Genomic DNA, 26607 nt, shown 5'->3' on the forward strand with positions numbered 1-26607 from the left:
GTACAGTATAGATGTGCACCATGATGAGACCAACTAATTAAATAGATTCTTCTGTGGTCGCGCCTCGGGAAAGCTTGAAAAAGACACTTGAAAATTAATGAGAGCTCAAAAAAAAAAAAAAGGAAAGAAAGAAAGCAGCACAAACTTTTCAGAGCCTCAGAGGTAAGGGTTCCACTTGTCTTCCTGCACTGCCAGGAATGTTACATATAAATATATAAATAGATAAACAACGATATTTCCTGTTGTCTAATCTCTGCGCTACACAGTCAGCCTTACTCCTCCGAATTTTGCAGTTATTCTAAGTATAGCGGTGAGAAGACAGACGCTGAACCATAGTCAGCTTGCTCTACATCTATTTAAAAAAAAGAAAGAAAAAAAATGATAATGAGTGTGGGTGGGTCAAAAGGACACAGGGAAGTGAGGGGGTGGTATCAGAGGAGGCGGTGGTGGTAAGGATGTAAAGCAGGGGAAGGGGAAGGTTTCAAGAATACAAAAGTGGAAGCACGGGAGACCACTTTATTTGGAGCTACTAAAAATAGCGCAGCAAATGGTAGCAGGGGCTAGCTGGACTAACGCGCCTCTCTCTCCCTTCAGGCCCGTGGAATCGATAGGCTGGGAGCTGGAGGGGAGGCTTCCCGGAGCCTGCAGCCAACAGTTGCTGAGGGGGGGATATGGAGAGAGTGGAGAGGAGAGAAGAGTGGAGTGGAGCGGGAACTATTTTTTGCACTGCTTGACTAAATATGGTCAGGGAGGTGGTGAGACAAGACACAGGAGCAGCCCGACAAAACGGGGCCAAGACATGTTTCGAATGCTTCTCTTCCCACAAAGTGCTAACCGTTTAGCGTAGCCCTCCACGACGTGGAGCCACTGGTCAGTTGGCCCCTTGCCCCCAACTTGCTGCCAGTGTGTTCTTCCTCCTAACTGCAGCAGCATCTCAATTTGATCCACTCGCCACACAAAGGTGACCCTTGCAATGCACTGGAATGTATACGCTGTGATATTGCAACATCCTCCACCTCTCGTCTCCGACAATGCTAATCGAACTTGCATGGATCACAAGCAACTATTAAAAGTACAGCTGTCTTCTACCGCAGAGACACAGCCTGCTGCTCTTCTTCTTCTTTCAATTTTTTATTTATTTTTGTAAATACCTCCATCCCATTTCCGCTTTCAAACATTCAGCAAACTCCCCTCATCTAACCTGCTGTGTGTAAAGTTCCACTGAATAATAAAAGCGCATTTTAGGAGCAGAATAAAGCTCTGGGGCTGCGCTTGTGTCGATGGAATAAGAAAAAGGAAGGGTGGGAGTACGGTTGGTACACTTTCTGCCTCATCCACCGATCAGGGCATCCTCCCAGCTCTTCCCCCTCAGAATGCACATGATGGAGAGAAGAGTGCTGCAGTTTTTTTTTTTCACTCCACCCCTCCTTTTCTCCCTCTTCTCCCCTTTTTTTTCTTCCTCTCAAATAGCATCTCTTCATGTCAGCTCTACGTCTTCCTCCTCTAAAGGTATGACTTGTGTTTGTGTGGGAATGTGTGTGCATGTGTGTATGCCCGCTGCTCCCCCCTCCCTGACTCTGGCACTCAACCCGCCCCGCCAACACCCCTCCTCCTCCCCCCAATCATAGAAGCTGATTCAGCGAGTCAGGCGTGCACCCGGCACACACGATGGCTGCAGCAGCTGGAGCGCTCTCTAGGTCATTATGGCTCTCTTCACTACGGGAAGAAGGAAGAGAGGAAAGGGGAAGAGAGGAGGAGCGGCTCAGATAAGAAACTGATCTGACAGGTAATATATGCTCTTCCATCGCTTTTGGACGGAGTTTACCCCTGACGGGCCTTGATGTCTCCCCCCGTCCTGTCTCTCTTTGCGCTCTCTTCTTCGGATGCAATCAGTTATTAACCGCATGGTTTGCCTGTGAGACGCGTAGTCGAAAGGGGGAGAGGACTGTGCTGTTCTGCAGCAGCAGCAGCAGCAGCACTGGGACAGAACTTAACCAGAGAACACCTTTGGGCTTTTTTCCCTCCCCTTCTCCTTCTCTTGTTCTTCTTGTCATTAGAAAAAGGGAGGAAAAAAATCAAGGCTTTGTAAAAAGAAAAAGTACGGAGAGGAAGAGGATGCAGGAAGAGGTGAAACAGGGCTGGGGAGTTGCTGTGGTCCACATGGATTTTAGCCCTTTTTTCCTCCCCCCACCACACTCTCCACTCTATCTCTCTCATCTTTTTCTTTCTCTCTCCCTCCCTCCCTTCCTTGTCTTGCTCTCTCTCCCTCTCTTGTGTTCCTGGCACTGGCCGGACATGCTGCAGCAGCACAGCTCTTTGGCTCATTAGGCTTCATGGTTGCAGCCCTGCCGCTACCTAATGACGGACTCGTTAACTCAGACCTGCATTGGTGTGGAGACGTTTCCTTATCCACACTTCGCCCTCTGCATCCGACACCTTCCAAGATCCTTTTTTTTTGTCTTCATGACTAAAGGATACTAAATTGCTGGGACTTTTGAAGTGTCTTTTGTTGTCTTTTTGGTTCCTGTTTTTGTTTTTTGATGTTTTTTCTTTTTTAATACCAATTGTTAACTAAACAGAGGGCGTGGGTGGTCACTGCCTTTCTTAATTGATAGGAGGTAAGTTTGAGGATGCGTCGCACTCTTTGAGACCAAGGTTGACCGGCTGAGGCGGAAGAGTGGAATTGTGACCAGAGGAATGACGAAGCATCAGAATAATGAACAGCGGGCAGGTCATGAGTTCTGAACAGGAGGAAAAGCGGATTGACAGCACACAGCTGTGAGAAGTGTATTAACACAGATGTGGGAGGAAGGAGGGGGAATGGTGGGAGGGGATATTGGGTAGCAATGGCTGGCTGAGTAGATGTGTGTCACTGGCTGAACCCAGAGCACTTAGGGTAGTAACCCAGTTTCTTCTCTCTTCCCCTCTCTCTCTCTCTTTTTGAAGCAGATTGGTGTAGGTTAGGTAGGGCATGCAGGGCACACAATACTGCAGTGCTATCGCCAAAACCAGAACAGACACAACAACCACTGGGCTAATTTGCTGGTTCATGTCTCCCCAACCTCCACCGTGCCCTGTGTAGGAAGGAATTTCACTCCCTCTCACTCTCTCTCGGGCAGCTGTGACATTTCCTAAGCAGGACGTCACACCTTTAGGACCAGGCTCATCCACCTGCCCAACCCCATCTCCGTGCTGAGAACAACAGTCACCTCCACTTACACCTACCCTCATTACTATTCTAAACGCTTCAACTGCAAAAACATTGCACCACGTTTCCCATTTATTCAGTCCTCCTTGGCCACCTTAGTCTCCAAATTCACACCTAAGCTGCTCTCCCCTAATCCATTTTTTGTTGCATCCACTGCCTCAGCATTCAGCCTGCCGGCTAGCTTAGTGTGGTTGGAGGCAGTGTCGACTTGTGGAATGTGCTGGTCCGGGGCAAAGATTCATTAGAGACTTGCTGTACAATTCTCACCACCATGCAAATGGTTATTGATCTGGTCCACTCGGCAATAAAACAGCTGGTTCCACTGTAAACACAGACAAGTGAGGTTTGATCAGAGGGAAAGGGAGACGCAAGAACAGTCTATGTGTGGTAAAGGGAATGATTAACAGAGAGAGGGGAGAGAGAGAGAGAGAGAGAGAGAGGGAGGGAGAAAGAGAGGTGGCGATGACGGTGTGTGTGTGTGTGTGTGTGTGTGTGTGTGTGTGTGTGTGTGTGTGCGTGCGTGTGTGTGTGTGTGCGTGTGCGTGTGCTGGGGGGGGGGGGGGGGGGGGGGGAGAGAGACCAGGACCAATCCACAAGTGCTGAGTGGGCATTAGCGCCTTCATGTGACCTATGGCCTGCCTCTGTGCCTAAAGCCCAAATCCTGCTCACAATAGCTTCCTGTTCAACTTGGATCACCCTCATTTTCAAACATCAGCAAGCGCTCCAGTTAGCCACTGGGGACGTTGCTGACACCAGAGAGACAAGGGACAGGAGAGAGAGGGGGGACGGTACATATCGGTCCGTGAGAGGTGGTTAAAGGGGGAAAGGACACCAAAAGCGGGGCGGGAGGTGTAATAAGAGAACGAAATGATGGTGCGGAGGAGAGGAAGCGAGGGTCTAGTGGGTGGAGAGAAGTGATATGTTTAGTATGTCAGCGGGACCGCTCAGCTTATAGGTGCACCCCTGCTCCCAGAACACCGCAAATGATCGTCATACGAGAGCGAGCGCACCTTACAACACTTTTTTTTTCCTTTCCCCCCCCAAGGAGAAAACTCTTATCTACTCTGCTGCTGCTTTTTTTTTTTTTTTTTTTAAACCTCCAACCACTTAAAATCTACCTCCTCGACATTTTTCCTGGACAGAGAAAAAGGCCACCTTTTGACTGCCTTAAAAAAAAGAAAGGAAAAAAAAGCTGTATTCCTCCCTCTGAGCTTCCTGGTTTCTCCCAGTTGCCTGGAGGACAGCAGGGGTCACTGGGACAGTCGACTATGGTATGGACTCTAAAACTTCTGTTATGTTCAGGGGCGGGGGGACTGGCTGTTCAGCCTTACATGGCAACCAAAAGGAAAGCCTTGAGTGTTGAACTGAATTTACACTCAAAGTCACCTTACAGTGCAGACTACCATACTTGGGAGAGAAAGAACGGTGAGGAAAAATGTTCTGCTCCTAACTTCCTGACCTTGGAAAGAGGTGAGAAAATTTCATATCTAAGATTACCTCCTTGGTGCACATACTTCTTTATGTACCCATATGAACATATGATAGCTATGGAATGTAAAGAAGTATGTATTCTTGGTGAGGTTCGAGCCCTCGTTCTGGAAAACTGATGTGCAGCACTGTTACAGGATACGTTTATGCTTTGTGTCAGATGGTGAAAAGAAAAACAGCAAACAAAGGTAAAAGTGAGGCAGGAAAAGAGTGAATTAATCTAAGTGGTGAGGCTCATACATTAGCTATACTGTCTCTGGGCAGTCTCACTGCAGCAATACTCGCTGTAGGGAAGTTTCTGCTTTCTCAAACTGGCTGACTTGGCCAATAAAAATCTCTCATCCAAGATACGTTAACAATTCATTTGACAATTACTTAGCATAAAATGATTGCAACCATGTTTTAGGCTCTGACAGCAACCTACACCAGCTATGAGCAGCTGCCTTGTGAGAGTGTCATATGAACAGAGCTTCCTTTCATTATTGAGTGATTTTGCTGCATTACAGCCCTTGAAATTCAGCCAGCTGCAACTTAGCACCAACTTCAGCGAGCGGTATGCTAGAGCTGTTGGACCATTAATACCATAATCTTTTCCAGTGCTGCAGCACAGTTCAAGTGGGGAAAGAAAGCAAGGTGAATTGAACCAGCAGCCTGCCACAGTTGCTGGCTGTTTAAAAATAAATAATAATAATTATAAAACAACTAAACGGAAAAAAAAAATGGAAGAGCGGTAAATTGTTGCTGAGAAGGCAGAATGAACTGTGGCCGCTATTGCTGCTGTCACAACCCGGCTCTAACCTATTGCTGTAACATATAGCTTCCGAGTTGACAACCTTGTGTGTTTAACTATGGCCACCCTTCCTTTATGCTAGTGCCCTTATCGACATCCCCACCCCACATCAACCCCGCTGCCCCGTTCTCCCCTCCCTTTCTCTGATTTCTGTGCTCTTTGTTCACGTTTGCTATGCTTGCCAAATGCTTTGCTGGGCTGCATGGCAGCCAGATTAGACCATCAAAAAGTGACAATGCAGGATCAGGGTCAACTCTGGCCTGTCAGCTGATTCCAATTGTCAACTGTTTCAAACAAATAAAGGCAACAGAACATAGGCAGAAGCGCAGTGACAGAAATGAAGCGAGGAGGGGAAAGAGGGAGGCGGGGAGTCGTTTGCATGGAGAGCTATTCATATCTAACACTCTCACCTATTCTGACCCCCGCTGCAGCCCGTGTCTGGATCATATATAAGGCTTGTACCAATTTTAGCACAGATTTACCACCCTTTAACCCACTTTAATATACACAATTCTCCCAAATTTGGCTCCAGATTAATAAAAAAGGAGCACATGAAAGATATATTAATTATAAAAACAAGTGTGTTAAAGGAAGTGAAGAAATATCAAACCAAGTTCAGTGGCTTAACTTTAAAGAACATAAATTCATACTAGCGATGGATGAAGCCGACCTTTGAAAAGACAGGATAAACGCCTTTAAAATCCCTCTATAAAAACTCCTGCAGTGGAGTATGTACGCAACCATAGTATATAGGCTGTTGTCACATGAACTCATTAATATGCTAAGTAAAGGCCTGACTTACTCTCTTGCTTTTGAATAAAAGTAAAATCAAAGCAGAGAAGATAGGAGTGCAATAAACACATTATCTACTGTTATACGCATTTAAGCCATACAGCTGTTTGTATTCTATAAATTTGTTCCTTATTTGGGTTTTGCTCTGATTAATTTTTGTCTCTCCGAGTATGAGGAATACTGCAACGTTTTAAATACATGAGAATTTGAACAATGTTTAATTGTCGATTGCAGTTTTTACTATCTGGAATCAAATTAGCTTATAAGAAGTCCTCGAGGAACAGAGAAACTAGCAAACAGAAAAGGTCATTTCAATCCCAATCGAAAATAAAATACAAACCAACTTCTTTATTAATTTAAGAAAAACAGAGTGAAGCAGGCTTTTAAGCCTTTTCCCCTGCATTTATACCCATGTGGATCATATTCTCTCTGTCTTTTCTGTCAAAACATCAAAGGCAGGTGGGGTTGTGTGGCTCGCGCCTGCATGTTTCACCCAGGCCTTCAATAGCAATGACCTGCTGTCTGAGTGACAAACACAGCAGATGCTGACATTATCAAATGCTAAGTGCCTGTCGTCCCCCCCGTGCTTTTGCCCTGTTATGGCCCTTAGACGAGGTGAGCGGCCCGGCCACCTGACTCTGAGGGACAGTGTGTGTCTACGTGTGTGTATGTGAGCAAGCGTGAACGTGCATGTGTATGTTACAAATAGACCTGCCTCTGGTGTGCCATATCAAGCCGGCCCTATGCTGACCTCCATCCTGTCTACAAGCAGTCCGGTATATCCCTCAGCTGTCGCCGGCCACTCTGAGAACCTAATTTGTGCCACGGCAGGAAAAGTCAATAATTATAACAGCTGTTTCGACATTTGTTAGCACTGTGAAGGAATGATATAGTTTAAAAAAAGTGCCAAACAAATGTCACTTGACTGTATTTTAATGCAGCACGGGTGCTCGAGTCAAGTGTTTTACAGCACAAATGAGAAAAAACACTGCAGCTATTAAGATTTTAAAGAAAAAACTATAACACCCCTATGCATGGCTAAAATATGGAGATTGTTTTATGTCTCTACGATAGCAGAAATTGCTTAATGATTTCATAATTAGCAACAACTACAATAAGTTTAGAAACATTCTTCTCCATGTGGGTGCTCTTGATCATTTTTATATGAACATTGTAATGACTTTAGGTACAAAACTGTACAATACTGTACTACCACGGAGCCCCGAAAGAGACATAAAATAATCTGCCCTCAGTCACTGTTCAATGTTCACAGTACTCTTTATACTGCAAATCAGTCCCCGTGACTTAAATGACTGGTTTAAATGAATGCTGTGACTTGACACCCCTCAGTGCTGCTGCAGGAGTATGAGTGAGAGAGTGTGTACGTAGTTATGCCTCTGCATTTGTCTGTTGGGCGTCTCGGTGACCGGAGCAGAAGCGTGCTTGCAGCAGGGCCCATCTGTCAGAGCCTGTAATTGCTTCATGACTCCAGGACATTTGACTCAAGTGCAGTGCCACAGATTATTATTATCCTTTTCTCAGGGAACAATTTTTCTCACTCTCTGAGAGGGGGGCAAACATAAAACTTAAAAAGATAGTGAGGAGGATAAATAGACTGCCTGGGAGGCAGCAAAGGAGAAAGTTGGGTAAGCTTAATCAACTGTACCTGTGTGTTATTGGTGTGCTGGTAAATGGGGTGGAGGGTGCTAAATGTACCTGTGTGTCACACAGAAGTGGATGAATGTGAAGAGGCAAAGGGAAAAAATAGGAAAAAGAAACCCGGCAAGTAGGTTTGCATGCCGTGATGAGCCACGTGTCCATTTTTTTAAAAATGTCTTCATGTGTTTCCTTCCTTCCTTTTTTGGATAAAAAAGATTGCTGTATTTTCAACAGTTCAAGCGTTTTGTCTCTGACACAGTGACTCCACAATGCTTTGCTAAAGCTGGTAAAATGGAACCAAATCACCTCTTGAATGGATTTGGTCCCCTTCAACCAGCTGTAGCTATGCTTTGATGACTACCGGAGCTCCTTTTGCTGTGACGCATTCAAAACAATCACTGGAATAACAGCAGGATACTTTTTGATGATGATGGCTTATGGCTTTCTCTCCACCAGCAACATCTGGAGTGTTCAGTGACTGTGCTAAACTTGTCTCATTTGACTAATAAAGAATCCAATCGCAGCTTCAAAACTCTTGTATGGTCCCCTTTCCTGAATCTGTGTTTCCCCTCTCTCTGCCTCTACAGGGATTTATAATCTCACCAGACTATCAACGGCTGTTTCAAAAATAGCAGGGGGACAGAAGTGCGGTGTGCAGTATTTCAGAAATACACCACTCACATGTCTGTGTGAGAATGTACGGCTGTCTTGCTAAGACACTTTCTAAACTCACTGTCACTAGATGCTAACAGTCAATTACACTGTGGGTGGGAGCAGGTAAAAGGGAGGTAGGGGGGTACAATGGAACTGCAAAAGAGATTGTGAATAAGAAATACAACAGCAAGACTGCAAGAAACCCAAGAAGGAGCAAAATATAGCCGTTTAGACAATGTACATTACACACAAGCACACTGAGACTCTTTGGACTCCTTTTCATTAAGCCTGATGTTAGTGATGTTAGACTAGCTGGGGTAGATGAGAGCCAGATGCTTCGGGGACAGAAGCTTCACGCACAAATCACAGGAGCAAACAGCTACAGGCTCCCACATTCACTCGCTGTGGGTGCAGAACAAGCAGGAAGCGCAAACCTAACTCCCTGTCACAGGACGTCTCCTGCCCGCACACATGAACTCCAGAAAATGTCAAGGGCATCTGGTCAGGACATTGTCAGAAGTTATCGTTTTTCACATGTACCACACAGCAAGAGATCGTTCCAGTGAGCATTCGTTCTTTCTTCTGGAAATTTAGTGTGTTTTGTTTAGGTGAGGATGGTGCCTCGCGTTGAGCTTGAGGACACGGGACAACCCCTCGCTAGCTGTGAATTCACCTGAGTGAATAGGTATTTGCGCTATTCTCTGGACCTAGCATGTTAATGGACCTAACTGGACCCAACTGATTAATCCCCTTGTGCCTCAGATCTTTGCATTCAAACACACGTCTCTATCGGCGGGAAAGTCCTAGAAAAGTCCAGGACTGCAGTGCATGTAAGAAATGCCTTGGATGCCCTTTTTAAAAAAAAGAAAAAAAAAAAAAAAAGAGAGAGAGAAAATATGAAACATAAATATAAAAATCAGTGCTAAATCATTTTTTTCCACAACTGATCTAAAAGATGTAATTTGTCTAATTATTTAAAGCAATTAAGAGGATGTGGGTATAGCATACAGACATTGATTAAATCTCAATTTGATTTAACAAACTTGGTTATAAATTCTTTTTCATTGGACTAATGACCATGAAATGCATTTGTGCACCATAACACGCACTAGTTTTCTCAATCAAAGCAGTCCAACTCGATTAGGCTGAAAGAAGCAAGAGTGAACAAACCTCCTGTTTCATCGATGTCAGCGATAAAGAAAATCTGAACATGCAAACGTTTTAATGCAAACATTTGACCCATGTCTCCACTCCTTTCTAAGTGGGATCCCTATTACAATACTACCATTATGGTGGTGCCTATTAGTGCCGACATTACAAAGGGAATAAATGTCTGCATTTCAGAGCACAGTGTGATCTCCTGCACAACCCTCCATCTCCTCAGGTGAGCCAATTACCATACGGGGTTTTGCCTGTATGTTGCCGTATTAAAAGAAAGCTGAGAACTATAAGGGGAGAGGGAGGAGGGCAAATATTACAAGGAGGTGACACGTAAAAGGGTACGGACGGCCGCTGCAGGGCTTGTTTAGAGCCCGTTTATGAGTCATGGGCTATTAATCGTATTGTTTACAGTATTGTAGCAGCTACTAGCTTCGAGCAGCCCGGGGGAAAGACACAGAGATGAGCCAGGCTCCCCTTGCAGGCTAGAGCTGTGGTAAACACACAGGGAGAACACACAAGAAAATCCTTCCCGGACATGTTACTGCTGGTTATACCAGCACTTTCAATTTACTAGCAATTGTAAAACTTAACAACTAGCTTTAATTTATGAGGAAATGCCTTAACATGCTGCAGCCGTGTCTATGTGTGAGTAATGAACAAGGTAAAATATAGTACAACTCCCCAGTTCCTGCTGCTCGCCTGTTGGTAGAGTTGATTTGTCTCAGTGTTTGGGACTCCAAGTTGAAAGATTCATCTGTCACCCACAGGGTTCTTCCTATGTGTCTTCCTCAATCTTGTTTCCACTGCTGGAAGACCCACCCACGCACATAACACATTACAAACACACCAGGGACTCTGACGCAGTCTCTACTTGAACCCAAAAGCCAGCATTTGATGTTTAGAACATACATCACTTAGCGTAACAGAAGAGAGGAAGCTCATTTTTAAATTGTTTTTCGCACTGTCGTGGAATTACACGGCAACAAGAAAATTATATTTTACACTTGTTTGAGCCACGAATGCCAAAAGAGTCTGTGCTCAAACACAAGCAGGTCATCGGACTTATTAACCTGACGGGTTTTGTTTGATATCCTCCATCTCACTGCTCTCTGATTGGCTTCCAGTTTCAAGCAACTCTCATCTACAGCCATCAAGGCTTTTACATTTTTTTCCCCCTTTTGCAGAAGTATGTCAGGAATTTCTTTAAGCACTCCGTCAAAACAACTGCCTCTCCACTAAAAACACGCCAGACAAGGTGCTCCCACTTCAGCCTAGGGAGACATTTCCGAGGGCTTTAGGACTTGTAGACCGTCTCCACGATATTGCAGGAGCCCGAGTGTGAAATAAAAGTAAATGGGCAGACTGCAGAAGGTGACATATATCTTTGTCTTTCTGACGGCATGGGGACAGAGTGTGGACTGAGACAAGCAAAGAAAGCACAACAGGGCCTTTGATATAGAAACCACCGTACTCAAATGAATCTTTCAGCAGGTCAGCTCTCTAACATATACTCTCAAACCCGACAGACTATTCTATTTAAATATTTAAAATGCAAATATCTTTTTTTTTTTAACGGTGCCGTTTATTCCTTGAGCATGTTTACTGTTGTTCATTAAAGTTTAAAGGTTGTGCAATAAAAGATAACGGTGGCCTTGCAATATTTTTTCCGCCCTCACCCTCTCGGATAACACAGACAGACTCGGACTGCAAACATATGGCCAGTTTTTCAGTTTCCTGTCTGTCATTTTCACTTCTTTCTGCAATTTATTCAATCAATTCTGAAATAGATTCAACAAAGACAGCCCTGAATCTATGTAATCATGTTTAATTACAGAATTTCAGGGATCATCAACTCTGGAATTACCTGCTGAAGAGAAGCAGGCAGGCTGGTTATGTATCATTTCAATAACAGAAAATAAATGAAACACTGCAGACTTCATTTAACATATTTCTGCACCTGTTTTTGTTTTTCCAGAGCATGCCGTGTATGAACACTGGCTTCATATTTCATTTAACTTATAATTTATATATTATAATATTAATATAATATATTTTATAAAACTGGATCTGCAATTTGCTTTTGATATATATATATATATATATGTATTAATAAAGTGATTTTTAGGAGGTTTTTTCAATCTGAAATTAATCAATGTTAGAAACAGGCACTGGCTTTAGATAATCTGACCTACAGGGTACCAGATGTGGAGGGGCTGGACCAGGCCTGTGACCTTTGACAGGTGTTCCACAGCCCTGTGACCTTAATTCCATTTGTCCTAGTGCCAAAGGAATAAATGCCAACGAAGGGGAATGACATTTAGCCTGGGATAACCACGCTCATGCGGAAACACACACCTGAAGCACTCACAGCGGAAAGCAGATGTTAACTTTTCTAGAAACTGCTCCACTCCCTTTACCGTGGCGATGAAACATCAATTTCCATCACCTTAAGAGGTGGATGATAAACCTGATACAGTCATTGCTCAGAGCCATCTTTAATATGCTCATGGCTTAGAGAGCAGAATAAAACAGATAAAGACTGGAAAAGCAACCTGCTGGCCGGGAACAGCACCGACAAGGACAAAACGAAGTGCTGCCGCTGCACTGCAAGCCACTCCACACACGACACACACAATCGTGGAATAGCAAAACAGTGTGCAAACAAACACAAACGCTCCAGGTTTTTAGCTGTACCAATATAACAGTCAACACAGGAGACCACAGCATCCTTTTGCATTTTGAGACCAACTAAAATGTGATTTGTACACCACACAGACACTTCAAGATATTTGGTGTATCGCACAGTGTGGGTTCAATATGGCGTTTAATCACTTTATTCATATTCATAAAGTTCTCACTGAGGCAATTCTCTGTGGGACTTTCCTGTTAATCTCTGGAATTTGAGAATCAACAAATGAATCAATTAAATGTGGTTAATTTAGTGTGTGGACATAAGTTATGCACATGTCTCTAATTTTGGTTCCACTGAGCATATGAAACCGTTATTAACTGAGATCTGCATCGGCAGATTCCACTGAAACAAGCCTTCATTCGTCACAGTCGCCAAACCGAACATGTCACACACCTGGGGTTTCCTCTCAGGGCGGCGTGATGCAAAGCATTGAACCCGTTGTTGTTGGTGATGGTGACGTCAGCACCCGCCTCCAGCAGCACTGACAGCATATCATCTCTCTTCTTACTAATGGCATCGTGAAGAGGTGTGTCACCCTCTGAATCCTGAAGGGGAAACCTTATGTTAAGGACTGCTGTTTAAATAACGTAATTACAAGTCAGGTCTACAATGACCCCTCAAGTGTTACAATGTACTTCAAAAGCAGCTTATTCTATTCAAATTTATTTATATTGCACCACATCACAACAATAGTCGCTTCAAGGCACTTTTTATGGTAAGTAAATACCCTAAAATAATACAGAAAAAACACCAGCAATCAGACAACTCCTATCAAGCACTTGGCAACAGCGGGAAGGAAAAACTCCCTTTTTGACAGGTAGAAAGCTCTGCGTGCCATCTGTGAACGCCACACTGTTGCTGTTTTGTTGTATACAATGTGGAAATTTCTGTAGGACGTCCTGCGCCTTTACTGAAGTCTTTCGCACAACACTCAAGCCACTTTGTATTTATACCTTTGCTCCCTTATTGTGTGTTTTTTTATTGTATGCTTTGACACAGTGTTTGCTTTTTATCCTCTTGTTTTGTCATTTATATATCTTTTTATATATCTTTCACAGCAGCACCCACAGTTCAGTTATACATGTACAATGACAAAATCGGGGGAAGTAAGCAACTAAGCTATGCCATGAAGTATTTTCTTAAAGGTAAATAAGTCAAGCGATACATACCTGAAGGCTAGGGTGGCAGCCGAAGTCCAAAAGGGTTTTAACCACCTGTAGATGGCCCTTGTTGACAGCTATGTGTAATGGAGTCTGCCTTCGTTTGTTCCTGGCATTCAGGTCTGCACCGCCCCTGTGCAGCACTTCAATGACAGAGCCTTCATCACCAAAAGCTGCGTGGTGCACTGCTCGGTCTCCATCTTTATCCTGGGAACAGTGACACATCCAAATAATGACTCAGTATTGTGTGAAATCTGGTGCGAAATGCAATATAAAAGAAAGCTGAGATGCGTTCGTGATAAGAAGAAGCACACATCAGAGACAGGTTATTTTTTCTAATTAGACAAACCTCAGCCTCCAGGTCCACATTGTGTTTAAGAAGCAGCTTTAGGACATCCACGTGACCGTTCTGACTGGCTGCCTGCATAGCGGTGTGTCCAGCACACTGCCCGTTCACCTGGAAAAACACATCAAGAGTCACTCAGAATACGGCCGCGTGTCAGCGTGCTGTTTAATGTTTAGAGCTGCCAAACACATGGTGATGAGACTGGTGAGGGTGTGTTTTAAATATTTGGATGTTGTACATGTGCATCCACAGTTGTGTGAGCAAGTTTCATCACCAACTGCAGCACTGCAAAAACTCAGAGCATAAATATTAATGTGAACTCCTTTGGGAGTCTCGAGACGTCTCTTGTCCTGGCAGCCAAATCACTTGGCCAGCCTCAGTGTGCTCAGCTTTAAGCAAATAATTCCACTGAAAGGCAACGGGGCATCTGGCCAGCACTCACCAATGACACACACACACACACACACACACACACACACACACTCATTCAGTCTCCCTTTCTCTAAAGTGAAGACGGCATGGCAGACTGACGTAATCTTTTTTCTAGACCTATAGAAGGCACAGATTTCTGTCCTGCTGCCTGAGTAAGAACAAAATCTACAACCGTGTGGGGTTTGTAGATCTCCACTTGATTCTGAGAGTGAATCAGGCTCTGTGCTGCAGTGCACACCAGTGTTCATTGGTGCCTCCTTTGGGCCCAGCCTTAATGCCTTTCAGATTGAGAGAGGTGCAGGGGTGGGAGGATCTTTGAGAGGTTTCCTGGGAGACTCTCCTCAATATAGCCTCCTCAATATACTGAGAGAAGAGCCGAGCACAGCCAGGGGTATTCCAGCTCCAATTATAAATGTACCTATATCTTCTGCATAGGTTTAATGGTAGAATCATTCATCAAAAAGTCATCTAGAACTTCAACAGTTCCTTATATCAAAACATCAAAATGCTGGAGCACTCACATCCACATCAGGTCTCTTAAGAATGTCCTCCACTTTGGCCAAGTCTCCATTGGCTGCTGCCTTGACCAGCTCCTCATTGATGTCCCCAGACTCTTGTGTCTCAAATAGTTTCTTCAATAACTGAGACAGGCGTTCTGGACAAGCGAGCGGAAAACATCAGAGATTGATAGCATGTAGGTGCCAGATAACAGAGAGCAATGAAGCAATGAGGACAAAAAACTAAAAATGATGCTCTCTCTGAGTTAGCGGTGCATGTTCGCACATACCTCCAGAGGCGTTGCTGACAGCGGAGCCGGAAGGGGCGATCTTGGTGACGGCAGCAGGGTTGTACGTCCAAGATGTCCCACAAACCTCGACCTTAAGGTCACTGTCAGAGTAGATCTGCTGCACACGGCCTACCTTGCCCAGGGTCTGTTTAGAAATGTTGTGACAAACTCATTAGTATATGAAGGCTTATTGTCTTTGGGCTACGTCCTGTGTAACACAGTCTGTAAGTGGCAGAGGACAGATGAAGAGGGACTGCAGTGAGGAAAGTAGAGCTGCGAGGGAAAGGATAATGTGGAAAGTACAGCAGCTCAAAAAGCCAGCATCCTACACAGAGCAGTTTATTATAAAATAAAACACTGACAGAAAAAAAACAAGGTATGAGAGATGTTTGAGCAATGTTCTTATTATTCAGAGTGTACTCACTTGCACAAGAAAGAAGATGGATATAAAAGAAAGACCCTTCTACTTGCTAGACCATTTTTCATCTATACAGGCAATTTGGAGAGGACAGAGTATAACGCATTCCAATTTTGAATTATATCATCTCGATCCCAGCTATAAGGGAAAGAGGCACTTTGAGTGTGTTGAGCCGGGTCTGGGGCTGTCCTGGAGGATGTCATCAATAACGGGGACTGCTGCAGCAGAAGCGGCAGCAGGCGGCAAACAGCCATGGTTAGTGATCAAAGCTACAACCCATCTCAGAGTTTTAAGGCTCATTAGCTGCTGAGGGGGGCCAGTTTGGCAGGAACAAGTGGCATATTGGAGTAGACTGGCGTTACATAACCCACGGCATGCTGGGCAGCGATGAATAAACTTCATAATACGGGAAGAATAAAGTCATGTTAAGACTGAGAGAAGATTTTTTAAAAGAACTGGCAGCAAAGCATCCATAGATTTTACACAATGCTGCGTGTAAAGTCTTGTAGTAACTAAGACAAATGTAGCTACAATGAATAATTTCATTACATGTCCCTCTTTGTAGAAAAATTGTATTTATCTATACACATTTATTAAATAAATTTAATTTTTTTCCCCAGCAAATCCTTAACCATAAAAAATTTATTTAAACATGTCCACATTTATTTCCTGTTTCTATTAATGTAACAGCCTCAACGTGACTGTGAGTGCGGTCAACTCTGCACAAATCAGTGTGAAAATCTATTAAACTCTTACAGGCAGCATCGCCTCAGCCCATTCTCCATGGCCTCTTTGTAGTAACTTGATGCGGTCAATGTCGTAGCAGATCTGGACCAGGTCTCCCACATGGAACTGGGAAGTGCCTCCCTCTGCACCAGCTGCGACTTCGCCACTGCGCACTACGTTAGCCTTTGTCAGCACTGCTGGGTTGAACGTCCATCTGAGGACAGAGAGAGCGATGCATTCAAGCAACACCGACTAGCTCCCCTAAACTGTGATAGCTGATGTGAGGTATAGAATTTGAGCAAGCTACGCTGGAGCAATAAATAATAAGGCACCAATAAATGGGCAAAATGGGAGCATTTCTTCTGAATTAATGCAAGCATTTCGCCCCAGACGTGAATGTGAGAGCATAAAGTGTTCAGGCTTCACTGATGTTTGATTTCTGACACAAAGCTTGCAAAAAAAAAAAAAAGAAAAAAAAAAAAAAAAAAGGGGGCAAACTTTTTTCTTTTTTTGCTTTGGTGAAACAAAAATGGTGCATGAATTGTCTAGCTAGGAACTTTTCATTTTAAACATCCTTTAATTTACAACATTATTTAATTTGGATTTATTTCAACAACATAATTCTAGGCAATATTAATGAATGCAAAAAAAACTATAGTAAAAAAAAAATTGCTGTTATTGAATTTGCTTTTTTAAAATCAGTCAGGACTCATTCAAAGATGGTATGTGAAGCAAGGAAGTATCACTCTGTAACAAGCGTCTTTCAGCTACTCCCTTACCCACAAGGGATAGTCACAGTGGATGTATCTGCATATTGAATTTAGCCCACATTTTACACCGGATGCCCTTCCTGATGCAACCCCTCTGAGGGTCTGCTCCTCTTGTTCGTGTGTTAGGCAAACGTGTTACAGAGTGATATAAGCCTCACTGTGTAATTAAACTGCAAAAAAAAAAAAAGCAGAGAAAGCGCATCTATACCTCCAACAGAGCAGAAGTCTGAAAGGTCTTCTCCCCAGTAATTATCTTCACAGCATTTGAATAATTTAAGCTCATCAACGTAATAAAAATAAAGTGGGCTAAATTTAGACCGCTTTTACATTACTGGTCCACATGCCCAATATTAAACGACTCCCAAAAGAACTTGATCGAGGTATATCTATGATCACTATCAAAGAGCATGTTGAGAACATTTAATAAACACTAGAAGCGACAAAGTGCTTTTACATTCACAGAAAATCCACTTTAATTATGCATTTCACTAGAAATTGACTGCTAATTTATTGAGAGTCTCTTCTCTCGAGTGTTAAAAAGCATAATTACATCCTACGGTGAAGATGTGCTGAGAAGTGTTTTGCTGCTTCTGAATGACCTTAAGTGGAAGGGGTTATCTAAAACTAAGAAATATGTTTTTTAGTAGTCAAATACTAAAAAATAAGTAAATCAATTATTCCGAGCCTCCATGTCAAGCGCTGCACCTGTTCCCGCTGGGGTACTGAACCACAATGTCGTGATCCTCATCGATGCCGCACACTGTGCCGGTGGTGGTGAGCGTCTCAAACATGCCGTCAGTCCACCCTCCGTGTCCATGCTGGAGGGACTGTACAATCTCGAGATCCAGATCAATGTTTACCAGGTCCCCAATCTGAAGGCCACCAGGATTTCTGTTGCCATTCTGTTCACCTGAGACGATTAAGGTAACGTTAGATTTATTAAAAATGTGATTTGCACGAGTTGCCCTGAAGAGAGGCAGCACTGCAGAGTGATTGTATATACTACACATCAAAATTTGTTGCAGTTTTAAACCCAGAAAGACAATTTATTCCACGAGTACCTGAACACTGTAACTGCATGACCTGAGTCTATACCTGGTTTTGGAGCCATGTGACTATGTAGTGCTGACATCTAGTGGCCACACAGACTTTACTACAAGAAAAACTCCTCGAATGTCCTTGAATTCACTGCACCAGCACGCTAGGTGAACAAATTGGTGCAATAACGACGCAGACATATATCACCGGCTTGCTTACCTAAAACCGGACAGTGGTCTCTGTAAAATGTCCCTCCTTTGGCATCCTGGACACATTTGAGGTCCGACTAAAAGGGGAAAAAAAGATGGAACGGGTTACATAATTAACCAAGGTAATTCCATTAGAGGGGAATAGTGATGGATAATGACACTGAGAATTTATGCACTTCAGTTGCAGAGGCACATCAGTTGCCTACAATACCCACAATATCAGTGCCCTAAGCAACATGGTATATGGCAGGAAACTGAAACACTATACTGCTACACGGAGAAAGCATCATATCATTTGTGATGACTCAGATGTGCATCCACTGTAGCAGAGTTAGAGGGCAGAGATCATCATAAGACAGTGCAAACGCTCCTCTGAACTGATGGATCGCCAAAGTCATGACTGCAACACGTCTCAGTAAATTAATAACTGTCTCTTAGACTGCATATCCAGCGGGATGTGTTTGATCTTATAGTACTGTGCACATGAAGCAGGCATCGCAACAGAGGAAACGCTTTGGCCTCTCACGCTGCGTTTGGAAAATACAGTAAGCTGCAATTCTTTTTTATTCCTTTGAAGGATTTATCCGATCTTCATAAAATAAAGCCGAAATAAAACCGTCAATACGGGGGTCTAATCCATGATTTACTTAATCCAAAGGCAGATGCCACCTACCTTCCTTTCAATCTATTAGAATAACAAAGGACAAATCTGTTATGCAACTGAGAAACCCGATTGGCCGCTTTCATAAAAAGGAAGAGGCAGTCTGCACCAATGAAGGACACGCTTTTCATCTGGAACGCGTGTGTAGCTGAGCCCATGACATCCCCAGGAGAATGTCCCCCCTTTCTAAAGTTGACCGCCATGTTCACCGTGTCCCCTTATAAAGCAGAAGGAACAGATTGCCTTTATCATGCAGATACCTCCCCCTTCCAGCTGCCTGGACAATAGTGCCGTACTCACGCTGGCTGCATGTCTCTCACAAAGGCCTGGCAGTAAAAGAAAGAGCCTCAGCTCCACGGTTAGATACAAAAGCCAACTGACAGCTGATCTTTTGTGTGAATCCGTCTGTGTGAGGGAGTTAGTGAGCATGAGGTTCATACTAGAAGTTTGCTCACCATTCCCTCAAAGCCAACTCTGTACAGGTTCTTGGCCCCGTTGTCCCACAGTACGTAGGCAGCGCTGTGAGGGCTGGCCGCACTCCAGTCCTGGATCTCTGTTACCTGTAGAGAGAGGAGGGAGAAGATGAGAAACAGCAGAGGACACATTAAAAGCAGGGTGTTTTAATCTGAATTACATGAAAATAAAACAGCAAACATACAAGGAATATACAGCAAAGGTTTGTAAAACACCAAAGCTCTTCTCTGGGTTTTGGCTCCCTTTTGCTCAGTTCTTTGTCAAGATGAGCCCACACTGCTCTAATAATATGGAGGTCCAGGCTCTGAGGAGGCCCATCCATTACTGAAAGTGTTCCTCTGAGTGTTTTTCTAAGCAAGTATGTTTTTGCTGCTGAAAAATGAAGCCATTGCCAATATGTTGCTTTGCAGATGGTAGTGCACAGTGGGTTGATAGAGAGAGTCCCAAACCTTGACAGAGCCTCCACCGTGTTTTACAGACGGCTGTAGACAACTTGAACCAAAGACTTAAAATTTGGATTCATAACTCCATGAGATCTGTTCCCTCTGATTTGCAAGCTAGTTCTTGTTTAATTTGGCATACCTCAGCCTCTTCTTCCTGTTTCCCCTACTTAAGAATGGCTTCTTGACAGCCACCCTTCCAATGAGATCATTTCTGATGAGGCTTCAGTAAAGTGTATCAACTGAAGGGTAATGTGAATCTCCCCAAGACTCTTGCACAGTACTACGTTGTTTCACATTCTCTGCAAGTTGTCCAGTTACTGAGTTTTTAAAGGAAAGCTTATTCCCTAAACACTAAGAAATATTAGGGGTGGGACTAATCAAGCACAAACCCAATTAGGTGTTGATGTGTTGGGTCACAATTAGATTATGATTTTGTTCTTCCTGAATTTGCATTTTCACAGTCAATGCTAAACCTTTTATTGTTTCCACAGTTATTTAGACCTGTGCAACCTCCAAGGGTATTTTAATGAAAACAAATAAACAAATAGTGTTTGTTTAAAAAGAAAGAAAAAATAGGCGTCGTTTAGCCAAAGTGCAGACAAAGCACGTTTATAAAAAACACGAGTGAGGTTTTAACTAAAAAAAAAAAATCAAGTATCATGTGTTGTTGCTTTTCTTATTGGAGTTATTTATTTTTAAATCTCTATAAATCCCTGAGCATCAGTACACTGATATTAAAGCACCATTACACAGTTGTAACAAAGTGTCATCTGACACCATGTCCCAAGTTCCCACTTGCTTGTTTTTACACACTTTGGAAACATACAAGAAACTGCCTTACAAAGACACTCCCACCACTACCAGACCCTCGTTTACACAGAGATATAAAAAAAAACAAAAAACATATATTTGTACATGATAAATATAATAACGCCAAGTGCCATTCGTTCCCAGAGAGAAGGCTGTTCTTGTTCTTGTGGTGATGCACTATTAAAATATTAATAAACTCCAAGTAGCTGGCTGCGCTAAACTTCTCAGTGTGTGGATCCAAGTTTTATAATTAGAGGGGAGTGAGTGGAAATCGGTCAGGCTATTCTTGACTAGCTTGTAGGTCCAGTGTAATGATAAAACTATCACTAAAGACCCCAACAGCGTCTTTAAAGATCCTTTTTTTGATTTAGTATTCACTGGATTAAACCATCAATAATGCTATACATATACATTTGTTATGAGAACATGACTTTTAGCTGTAAGCTAACTAAAATGATGCGTTACAGGCATAAAAAATAAAAATAAAAAAGCAATAAGCTATGAATATTGGACTTCAAAATCCATTCTGCTTTGAAAGAAATAAGGATTTTTACAAGACAATTCTCTCCTCATCAGAAGCAGCTCAGAGCTTTCATATCGCCGAGGAGATGCTGTGGAGGAATAAATTATTTCTTTAATTAAAGGCTGTGCCTTAAGTAAATACAGAAAACAAACTATTAAATTATGTTCAGCCCCCTTCCAGTGTTAATTGATTAATGGGCCTTAGGAGGTAATATTCATGCTAACCTAACAGAATATCTAAGCTGGAGGACATGTAATAGTGGTTTTCTGGAGAGCATACTGCTTACAGCATCATAAAACTGTAATGAGATATGCCATTAAATAACACAGCAAAATGAAGTCTTAAATTGCCTAGAGGGACTCTTAAATTGAATACTCTGGGGACTGGACCAGAGTCAAAATACACGCACTTTACAGCACAGCAAGAGCATAAATCTAAATAGACTGGGCTAAACAAATTCAACCTCATCAGACATCGCATTACTTTCTAATGACATATTTAAGGCTAGAATAACCTGCAGCAAAGAAAAAGTGCTTATAATCACAGAAAAGATGAACAGGAATCAGCAGCGTGAACCTAAGGGGAGGAAAACAGGCGTTTCAGTGACGCACACAAGGTTATTACCAGTCCTGTGTGGAGGACCTGACAACTAAATTGAAGGGTAAAGTTGGATTTTTGTATAGAAACAAATCCTGTTTCTCATTTTCTACTCGTGAAGACAACTGTACAATTATGTCTGCTCTTGATTATGGCCGTATTGTGCACATCCACGCCTCTTCCTCCCCCTGTGGTTACCACAACAGGCCCGCACAACATGCAGAAAACCTGCGATGTGAGATAACACCAACATGACTTCTGATAAAAAACATTTGGAAAAATGCTGAAGGGATACATGTAGATGTGCACTGCTCAAAAAAACATTAAGGGAACACCCAGTCATCACATTGTAGAGAATGGAGTTTTAAACATGGCAGACATATAATACTCTTTCCTTAACCCTGCTCACTTATTTTTCTTTAGCTTTGCTTTTTGTTTCCTTGTTACATCAGGTAGCATCAGAGAACACCTGCAGCACAGGTAGTCCAGCTCTTCCAGGATACCTCATCCAAAAGTGCTGTAACAATACCCCCATTACATGGGGGGAACTGGACTGGGCTCTGGAAGGGCATGAACCCAGCAACAGAATCTGTATTGGCTTGGTTGTGTGAGGAGGAACAGAAGAAGCACTGCCAGAGTGCTACAAAATGATCTCCAGCAGGTTATTCACATGCACGTTTCTGACCAAGTGACGCAAACACATAACGTCGGGACATATGAAGGTGTTCCAGCATCCTTGGGACACCTTAGTGCTCACAGGCCCATGCTGTGCAACTCAACTGGCATTCACCAGAGAACATCAGAACTGACAGGTCCACCACAGGCACCCAGTTCTCGCTATAGATGAGATCAGGTTTACACCGAGCACATGTGACCGACATTAAAGAGTCTGGAGACACCCAGGCAAATGTTACACTGGCCTGCAACATCATCCAGTATGACCGGTTTGGCAGTGGGTCAGCGACGGGCAGATTCCACAGATCTCCATATGTAAGCTAACGGTACCCTGACTGCTGTTACACACCAGGATAAAATCCTCAGACCTGCTGTCACACCTTATGCTGGTGCAGTGAGCCTTGGTTTCATCTTGATTCAAGTCAGTTCTTATGGAAAATGCAGCTCAATCTTTACAATCAATTGTCACCTTGTTTGCTTTTTAAATTTCCTTTTGCTGTCCACAGAAACTTAAAAGTATAGAAGGAGCAGTAATGGACTGATCTCTTTGTGTTACGCTCCTAACATGTTGAGTCAAGCAGTGAACTTCCTGTTTTGTTTCAGGCTACTGTGCTTTGTTTTTTTTCCTGCCTAGGATTTTTTGTGAAAAAGATCTTTGAGATTTCTCTGGCAGGTTTGCTAGGCCTGTATTACCTCCAAGGATTTATAATCCTTTTAGTTGTACAACTTTAAAATAAGGCAGAGACAGTTTTGCCTGCATTTCTCAACGCTACCCATTAATAATCATGCATATTTATCTGAACAAACAAAGCTCACTTGTGAAACAGGATTTAGTGGAGACAAATTTCCTGTCTTTTTATTACCATTGTTACCAAGTGACTGGGACCCAGATGAGCTCTCAGATGAGCAATTTTATTTATAATTTTATTTATAAAATTGCTCATCTGTCCTTCTCCGTAAAGCTAGGAATAGTTAGTAGGCACTGAAAGCACATCGCTTTGCCATTCTAGAAAATTGGTACATTGCTTGCTTTTGGCTTGGGGAGGGAAGGGGAAAAAAGGCACAGTTAGAAACTCCAATTTTTCTGGCAGCTTCCCTTACCTTTCCTCTCCTCCCATTCCCTCCATCCTGGTCTTCCCACTGCCAGTCGACTCCTCTCACAACCCGACCACCAGCAAAGATTCCTCTGGCTGTGATTTTCTTTGACTTGCGACGTGACTCCAAAAGTACTCTGTCAAGACAAAATACGTTTTATAAATGTAGACCATTATTGTTTATTTGGACAAGCAAACTGTGTTTAGGTGGATCAACTCACATGCATTTTAATTATGTGTAAATACTGCAGAGGCGTGCCTGTTGTACAATAATTACTAAATTATATGCCACTATTCCTCCAGCCACAGCTCGTCCTTAACTGTGTGCCTTCTGTCCAACTTCACTTTCAGTACATGGGACGCTGTTACCATCCTCTTTTGTCACTCAGCACCTCGTGTTTGATTGAAGTAAAAGATAATAAACAAAAGACTTCTGTCACAGTTAGGCTGGATACAGACTTTTGCTGGCAATTTTGTAGAGCCTGTAATGTAACCTATGGAAGTGTTTGACGTTGTCGCCAGTATTTACCGTGTGATCATATCCTGGTGTTTTACACGCAGTGCCAGCGATCCAATAGAAATAAATAAAATGCTGGGACTTTTTTCCCTTCTGGGTCCCAGCTCTTATTTCCCCACTTCTTTGTAAAATCCTTCACATTCATTCCGATAGTTTTGGCAATCTCCCTCCAGGAATCTGCTGACGTTTATGAGTCCTTATATTGATGCTATGATTATTATTCTTTATTTTGAGACAATAATTGTTATTCTCTCACTGATAAATTTTTAAACTTTGGCAAAAAAGTAGCTGGAAATGTAGAGGACGAATCGATAGAATCAATAGCTGTAGGCCACATCGACCTGATGTGTAGTTAACTTCTAGGGAGGTGTGTAGGGTATACCGTAGGGTACGCCATATGTTACATCGCAAATTCCCAGCTAAAGCAGTTAGAAAGGGACTGGAATTGATTTTATTTTCTAGTCTTACTGACCACTCAAGGAACTTTACACTACAGCCAAAAACACAAATGCATTCAAACAGAGCTTTACTGAACTTCATGTATTTAACACAATTTAGAATTACCAGTCAAACTAACATGCATGTTTTTTGCAGTGTGGGAGGAAGCTGTAGTCCCCAGAGGAAACCCACACAGGCACAGGGAGAGCATACAACCTCCACACAGTGATGCGCCAAACAACCCAGAACCTTTTAGCTGTGAGGCAGCAGGGCTAACCACAGCAGCACTGTGACAGCTGCCCTTCCTACTACCATCTTCTCAGGTATTTTTTAAAATCACAAACACACAATGTCACAGTGAATAGCGATTAGCTCTCTAGAACACAAAAAGTCTTTATGCACTCAAAATCAGACACTAAATTTTTGGCACAGCAAATGAAAAGTAAGAAGTACTCAAACACACCATTACAATGCTCTGAGGCATGCTCAAAACACCAGCATAGCTATAAGGAAAACAAATTAATAGATATTGGCAAATAAAACCTCAGACAGAGCTCTAACAATCAAAGACCATATGAGTCTTGGTAGGCACAGCAGCTGGACAGTGTAGGTCTAACCAATGCAAACAGCTTGTGGCCTCTAACCACTCCCTCCTCAGCAGTTACTGAGAGAATCTAATGTGGTGTAACAAAACACTCCTCCATGCAGTAGGAGCAGTGTGAGTCAGGGAGTCCTCAAGCACCCATTGTACATTATGCAATGTCTGTCTCAGGGGAAATGCAGTTGAAAAGTCTGCCAGCTGTTGGACCATGTGTTCATTTACTAAACTACGGTGTTTAGCTAATATAGGCCTGAAATGGATGCATCAGAGTACTGACGGTATAAGTGGAATCACAGTCAAGTGCTGGTTGTGCAATTTAGGAAGTAAATACTCCATCCATTTTCATCCGCTTTGTCCGGGGCCGGGTCGCGGGGGCAGCAGCCTAAGCAAAGAGGCCCAGACCTCCCTCTCCCCAGCCACCTCCTCCAGCTTATCCGGGGGAATACCAAGGCGTTCCCAGGCCAGCCGAGAGATATAATCTCTCCAGCGTGTCCTGGGTCTGCCCCGGGGCCTCCTCCCGGTGGGACATGCCTGGAACACCTCACCCAGGAGGCGCCCAGGGGGCATCCTTGTCAGATGCCCGAACCACCTCAGCTGGCTCCTTTCGATGTGGAGCAGCAGCTGCTCTACTCTGAGCCCCTCCCGGATGGCCGAACTTCTCACCCTGTCTCTAAGGGAGAGGCCAGCCACCCTTCGGAGGAAGCTCATTTCTGCCGCTTGTATCCGCGATCTCGTTCTTTCGGTCACTACCCACAGCTCGTGGCCATAGGTGAGGGTAGGGACGTAGATCGACCGGTAAATTGAGAGCTTCGCTTTTACACTCAGCTCCCTCTTCACCACGACGGACCGGTGCAGCGTCCGCATTACTGCAGCTGCAGCCCCAATCCGTCTGTCGATCTCCGGCTCCCTTCTCCCATCACTCGCGAACAAGACCCCGAGATACTTGAACTCCTCCACTTGGGGCAGGAACTCATCCCCGACCCGGAGTGGGCACTCCACCCTTTTCCGGCTGAGAACCATGGCCTCAGATTTGGAGGTGCTGATCCTCATTCCCGCTGCTTCACACTCGGCTGCGAACCGCTCCAGTGCGAGCTGGAGGCCCTCAATCGATGAAGCCAACAGAACCACATCATCTGCAAAAATCAGAGATGAGATTCTGAGGCCACCAAAGCGAAAGCCCTCCGCCACTTGGCTGCGCCTAGAAATCCTGTCCATAAAAATTATGAACAGAACCGGAGACAAAGGGCAGCCCTGGCGGAGCCCATCACCCACCGGGAACGAGTCCGACTTATTGCCGGCAATGCGAACCAAGCTCTTGCAACGGTTGTATAGGGATCGAATGGCCCGTAGCAATGGGCCAGACACCCCATATTCCCGCAACACCTCCCACAGGACACCCCGAGGGACACGGTCGAATGCCTTCTCCAAGTCCACAAAACACATG

The 26607-nt window shown here is 43.7% G+C and overlaps 1 protein-coding gene across 9 annotated transcripts in view; it reads right to left on the reverse strand.

Annotated features, from left to right (window-relative positions):
- mib1 (MIB E3 ubiquitin protein ligase 1) overlaps window positions 1–26607 on the reverse strand; it is a 59272-nt gene that overhangs the window by 25958 nt on the left and 6707 nt on the right. For all 9 annotated transcript variants that reach the window (XM_085255785.1, XM_085255790.1, XM_085255787.1 and 6 more), the window contains 10 exons: window positions 23615–23744; window positions 19447–19551; window positions 18341–18407; window positions 17789–17993; window positions 16344–16527; window positions 15170–15314; window positions 14904–15037; window positions 13954–14061; window positions 13614–13811; window positions 12838–12989 (listed from right to left, as the gene is read on the reverse strand). In XM_085255785.1, the coding sequence (XP_085111911.1) occupies window positions 12838–12989; window positions 13614–13811; window positions 13954–14061; window positions 14904–15037; window positions 15170–15314; window positions 16344–16527; window positions 17789–17993; window positions 18341–18407; window positions 19447–19551; window positions 23615–23744 (1428 nt within the window). The remainder of the gene's footprint in view (window positions 1–12837; window positions 12990–13613; window positions 13812–13953; window positions 14062–14903; window positions 15038–15169; window positions 15315–16343; window positions 16528–17788; window positions 17994–18340; window positions 18408–19446; window positions 19552–23614; window positions 23745–26607) is intronic.

The sequence above is a fragment of the Mchenga conophoros genome, linkage group LG18 (genome assembly GCF_057382185.1).
Source record: "Mchenga conophoros isolate Kocher_MC1m ecotype Shallow Benthic linkage group LG18, M_conophoros_male_GT1.1, whole genome shotgun sequence".
In the NCBI taxonomy this organism is placed as follows: Eukaryota; Metazoa; Chordata; class Actinopteri; order Cichliformes; family Cichlidae; genus Mchenga; species Mchenga conophoros.